General features: G+C 49.7%; 1 protein-coding gene across 2 annotated transcripts in view; it reads left to right on the top strand.

The window, feature by feature from the left end:
- The first annotated feature begins 563 nt into the window (after positions 1-563).
- ERI3 (ERI1 exoribonuclease family member 3) overlaps positions 564-6,471 on the top strand; it is a 150,072-nt gene continuing 144,164 nt past the window's right edge. The window contains exon 1 of one of the 2 annotated variants that reach the window (XM_069981203.1): positions 564-717. In XM_069981203.1, the coding sequence (XP_069837304.1) occupies positions 564-717 (154 nt within the window). Of the gene's footprint in view, positions 718-750; positions 772-6,471 lie in introns of those variants that run through there. The other variant, XM_069981205.1, reaches the window with a different exon arrangement.

Here is a 6,471-nt window from a genome sequence, read left to right as displayed (position 1 = left end):
ACATTATCTGTACTCAGAGAGTTATCACTGTGTTATATGTGCTGTTACATGGGACTGCAAGTGACAGCTATTAAATAATTACCTCAGTTCTTATATATAGTTATCCCAGTGTTATATATGCTGTTACATAGGACTGCAGGTCACAGCTATTAAATCATTACCTCAGAGGTATTATATATAGTTATCACCGTTACGTGTGGTGTTACATAGGACTGCAGGTGACAGCTACTCCGTTATCAGTACTCTGAGTTATCACTGTTACATAGGACTGCTGTTATATCTGTATGGCGACACACTGGGCTCTGCTACATCCCTATACATAACATCACGTTGCAGCGTCGCTGATGCGCTGGATGCCGGGGGTACCAGGGCCCGAGCAGGCTGCGGCATCACACCTCAGTCCTCCATGCAGGCTGCTTCTAGGCCCCTGTGGCTCCTCATCCTGCTCTCCGGCCTTGGTTCCCATCATTCTCCAGGTGCGGGGATGACACAGGCCATGTGGTCGGAGACTACATTTCCCGTCATGCAGCGGGGGCGGCGCCATGTTGGCCTGACATTCCCACATGATTCCATGCAGGAGAGGAGCAGAGAGGGGTTTGCGACTAAACCCCGCCCGGCTGAGCTGCTATTGGCTGAGTGCGCCGGCAGCGGCGTCGCTGATTGGTGGGCGACATCTGCCCGTCACGGCCGTCTCCATAGACAGGGGGAGAGTGCGAGGTGAGTCGCCGGGTGTTGTGTGTGCGGAGGGGGCGACACCCGGGCCATGGACATGTATGTGCGCGGGCTGTGGGGGGCGAGGTGACCGGGGACCCCGGGGGCCGCGCGGGAGCCTGGGAGGCCCGTACAGCGCATAGGCCTGCTGGAGCTTCAGGCTTAGGGCGAGCAGTGAGGGGCCCCGCATCCTGCTGTACACCTGTGGGGGGCCCCCGTACATTCCACGGCACAGGCGGGGGCCCCCATACATAGCTGGACAGCCGGGGGCCCTCTAGCCATCTCTTCAGAGACAAGGGGTCCGCCATATGGTGCTGTGCAGGAGAGGGGCCTTCATGACACCCCCATACAGTCTGGGGCCCCTCTGTACACATGTATATAGACTGGAGCCCCCCTGTACTGCTGTATACAGTCTATGGGTCCCCTGTACACATGTATATAGGCTGGAGCCCCCCCTGTACACATGTATATAGGCTGGAGCCCCCCCTGTACACATGTATATAGGCTGGAGCCCCCCTGTACACATGTATATAGGCTGGAGCCCCCCTGTACTGCTGTATACAGTCTGTGCCTCTCCCTGTGCCCCTGTATACAGTCTGTGCCTCTCCCTGTACTCCTTTATACAGTCTATGGCTCCCCTGTACACATGTATATAGGCTGGAGCTCCCCCTGTGCTGCTGTATACAGACTATGCCTCTCCCTGTATACAGTCTATGCCTCTCCCTGGGCTCTTGTATACAGTCTGTGCCTCTCCCTGTGCTCCTGTATACAGTCTATGGCTCCCCTGTACACATGTATATAGGCTGGAGCTCCCCCTGTGCTACTGTATACAGTCTATGGCTCCCCTGTACACATGTATATAGGCTGGAGCTCCCCCTGTTCTCCTGTATACAGACTATGCCTCTCCCTGTATACAGTCTATGCCTCTCCCTGGGCTCTTGTATACAGTCTGTGCCTCTCCCTGTGCTCCTGTATACAGACTGTGTCTCTCCCTGTGCTCCTGTATACAGTCTGTGCCTCTCGCTGTGCTCCTGTATACAGTCTGTGCCTCTCGCTGTGCTCCTGTATACAGTCTGTGCCTCTCGCTGTGCTCCTGTATACAGTCTGTGCCTCTCGCTGTGCTCCTGTATACAGTCTGTGCCCCCTCCCACTTGTGTACAGGCTAAGGCTCCCTCCATGCACCTGTATACAGGCTAAGGCTCCCTCCATGCACCTGTATACAGGCAGGGATCCCCCCGTGTACCTTTATACAGGCTAGGGCTCCCCCGTGCACCTGTCCATCCAGTGGCCCTTTGATATACCTACACCTGAGCCCCTGTTTATAATCCCCTACTCCCCCTTCCCCCGATGCAGTGCCCTCCATACACTCCCGTATACCTGAGAGGCCTCTACTCACAGCTGCGACCCTTGCCTGTCTTCTTGTTGGGTGTCTCTTAAAGGCCCAGTCGACCACCTGTTTAGTTTTTTTTCGTACATGCAAGTCTTGGGTGTCACACAGTAGGCCGGGCAGGTCATGTGTCGGCCTTGGGGAGGGGGCTGAGCTGTACTTTGGATCTGGGCATGCTTTGTTTTGTAGTCCTCTTGTCCCACAGACAGATGTCAGCTGGTTGTATCTGATGTGTTAGTGATGTTATAATCTCCTCCTTTGTATAATGGACAGAGCAGATCCCTGGGAATCCTCCTCCTTAGACATGCCAGTAGGGTGACAACCAGTTTGGACGCATTATATAACTCTGGAAGTTGTCACCCTTCTGCAGGGGTAGTCTGCCCTCCTATCATTACACAACCAATAAGGTTGTTTGACGCCTACCAGGTTGTCAACTAAAGAAACTGAATATAAATGAGGATTGGTCTTGGTTAGAATCAGTGACAACTCTACTCTATATACAGTGCCACACCTGTCCACAGAACACTGGTGGTACTGCAGCTCTGCCTCATAAAAGTCAACCCTATACGTTACAGGAACTATAGCCAACCATGACATTGTGCTCCAGACAGAGGAGAATTGCTATGGGGTGCACACCGTTCATCATATGGGCGGAAATCCATCATACATTGTACACAGTGCCAACACCAGCAGAATAGTGAGTGCAGCTCTGGAGTATAATACAGGATGTAACACAGGATAAGTAATGTATATACACAGTGACCCCACCAGCAGAATAGTGACTGCAGCTCTGGAGTATAACACAGCATGTAACACAGGATCGGTACAGGATAAGTAATGTATGTACCCAGGGACCTCACCAGCAGAATAGTGAGTGCAGCTCTGGAGTATAATACAGGATGCAACACAGGATCAGTACAGGATAAGTAATGTATGTACACAGTGACTCCACCAGCAGAATAGTGGGTGCAGCTCTGGAGTATAAGGGTACAAACACACACAGCGTATACGTAGCAGATCTGCAGCAGATTTGATGGTGCAGATTTGATGCTGTGTTCAGTTATTTAGATCTAATCTGCTGCGTATTTGCTGCGTATCGCAGCAGTAAATACGCAGCGTATATGCTGTGTGTGTTTGTACCCTAATACAGGATGTAACACAGGATCAGTACTGGATAAGTAATGTAATGTATGTACACAGTGACCCAACCAGCAGAATAGTGAGTGCAGCTCTGGAGTATAATACAGGATGTAACCCAGGATCAGTACTGGATAAGTAATGTAATGTATGTACACAGTGACTGTAGCAGCAGAATAGTGAGTACAGCTCTGGAGTATACATTAACAAACAAAAGGGTAACAACACTTTGATTTTCAGGCTCCGTATCTCAGTATCCCCTACAGCAGGGGTGGGGAACCTCCGGCCCCTGAGACCTCCCGATGCGGCCCGTGGCTCCCCTGTGATGCGCGCTGCTCTGGAAGAGGAAGGAGCCGGCATACACAGCATCCTCCGGTGTCTGTGACATGCCTGATGGGGGTTAATTAGGCCACCTGGGACATGACTGATGGGGGTTAACTAGGCTACCAGGGACATGACTGATGTGGGTTAACTAGGCCTACCAGAGGCATCACTGGGGGGGTTAACTAGGCTACCAGGGACATGACTTGGGCGTTAACTAGACTACAAGGGGCATCACTGGGGGGGTTAACTACAACAGCAGGGGCATCACTGGGGGTTAACTACAATAGCAGGGGCACTAGGGGAACAATATTTTGCCTTGCCCCGGGTGCTGCAAACCCACGCTACCCTGCTGCGCACGGCATGCGGCCCTCGAATGATTTTATTAATGCCCGACCGGCCCTTGACATGGAAAAAGTTCCCCACCCCTGCCCTACAGCTTTTAACATGAGACCACCATCACTCTATAGACCATCTCCTCGGCTTTGTCATACATAATGTGACTTGTGATTAATTAGCATATGCTTAGTTATGCAGATTCTTGTCATGTAGCTGCATTGTTACTGTTCTCCTAAAAATCTAAATTTTAGTTTTCCATTATTTTGTAAACCACTTTTGGATTTTAATACTGCTTTAATACTGGGCATGTTCCCCATCAGATTCAAGCATGTCTCTACTGAAGTTTTATCCTAGGTAGGGCTGGGAGGTTAATTGAATTAATTTGCCCTGGGGGGGGCGCAATTTGATTTTTAATTTTTTTTAAATTTTTTTTATTGTAAATTCAATTAAATAAAAAATAAATAACCCTTGTGTGCAGCTTGTCATCCAGCAGGAGAGTCTGCTCCACAGCACGACCCTCCCTATCCTGGTCTCAGTGCCCCCTTACGGACGTTGGTGTGGAATGTGGCCACCAGCTCCACGTGGCCAAGAAGCTAATTCCCAAGGTGCAGGGCTGCCCCTGTTGTGGGATTGCGGTGCAGTTACTGGTGGCCTCCAGTGCCCCCTACTGGATCCAGCACTGACAGTCCTTCCTCATGTCAGGTCCTCATAGCAACCAAAACCAGGAGTGGATTGAAAACACAGAAAGGATCTGTCCACACAATGTTGTAATTGAGTGGATGGCCGCCATATAACAGTAAATAACTTCCATTATTTCAATACAACAGCCGTTGTTTTAAAATAACAGCAAATATTTGCCATTAAATGATAGCCATCCACTCAATTACAACATTATGTGAACAGATCCTTTCTGTGTTTTCAATCCACTCCTTGTTTTGGTTGCTATACAGCCTCAAATATACGTAGTGTGAACATAGCCTTAGGGTGTGTGTACACTACTGAATACGTGTGTAAAGGCCACTGCGGATTCCGTCGCTGGCCCCTACTCGCGCGTGCTCGCATCTCCACCTGTGCCATAGACTGCATTGTAGGCACAGACTGATTCCGCCGTCCGTCGAAAGAATTGACAGGTCAATATTTCGGCGGACTGCAGAATCGGCCCGGCCATAAAATGGTATTTATGGCACGAGTGGAGATGCGTGCTGCTGCGAGCAGGGGACAGCGACGGAATCCGCAGTGGCCTTCACGCGCATATTCTTTAGTGTGCATGCACCCTTACAGTGGAGCGAAGATCTTCAGCCGGGTTCTGAAGAGTCCCAGGGACCACCGCTAGAGGGATAGCAGGGATCAACTCCACCACCATCACCGGAGAGCAGTGGGTGATGAAGCACTGTACCCTACCTACCCCAGCTACTATACTGGTATTACCACACCCCTCATCTATACTTATACTACTACTACACCCCTTATCTACTATAACTCTACCACTACACCATACCTAGTTCGAGGCACAGAGAGTGGCTTATATTGTGCATAACTGCATATATGGGGGCACAGCAAGGGCTAACCATGTGTTACAGTGTGAAGTAATATAATTGCTGCCTAAAACAACATTAAGGCTATGTTCACACTTTGTAAGAGACCGGCTGTTCCGTGACCCGGCCGGGTCCCAGAACGGCCGGTCTCTACCAAGATCGTATCGGCCGGATGATCTTTATGGCCGTAGTGTTCTGATGCGGGTGCATCAGCGCGTGCCCACATCAGAACTCCCCATAGTCCACAATGAAGCAAGTGGCCGGAGCCGCTCGCTTCATTGTGTGAACTGACAGGGTTTCCTACGGCCGCAATTCACTGAATTGCGGCCGCAGAAAACTGACATGTCAGTTCTTTGCGGCCCGGCATGGGATCCCGACCAGAGCGTATACGATGTGTACTTTTACATAGCCTAACTTTAACAGTATATGAGGCCCCTGCAAGGAGTAAAATGTTCTATTTATTTTGAACAAAAAAAAAAGATTTAAATTGAGAATTGTCCATAATCCCCCCCCCCAAAAAAATATATATTTTTATTAAATTTTCATATAAAACAGAGCATAGAAACATAGAAAAGTGCCATACACGGCACGATAACTTCACCACAAAACAGGCAAAAATGTGAGACAACAAGAGCTGTCCATAATTTTTATATATTTTTTATTTTTGGCCACATTGCCCAGCCCTAATCCTAGGTGTCTACATACTCCCAATGTTGATGCACACTGGTTGACTCCCTTGGGTTCTACTACAGCTTTGTCTTCAACTCAACCCTCAGGTGTTGGATTGGGTTGAGGTCTGGGGACTGTGGGAGCCGATCCAACAACTGCTCTGTTTGTTGCACCAGAACTTATAGACCTTGGGATGAGCCGACTTGTTGACTCTGATATTTTGCCTGGACGTCCATCTCTTGGATAAATGGACGGGCTTCATTTCATATTCTTCCATGGTAATCGCATGATGCAGTTTGGCAGTTTTCTTGGCCGAGACACCACTATCAGTGAGCCGGATGATGCAGAAGCAGCTTGTTGACGCCTGTACAC

This window comes from Dendropsophus ebraccatus, chromosome 8 (assembly GCF_027789765.1).
Source record: "Dendropsophus ebraccatus isolate aDenEbr1 chromosome 8, aDenEbr1.pat, whole genome shotgun sequence".
NCBI lineage: Eukaryota > Metazoa > Chordata > Amphibia > Anura > Hylidae > Dendropsophus > Dendropsophus ebraccatus.
This window is presented reverse-complemented; position numbering and strand designations above follow the sequence as displayed.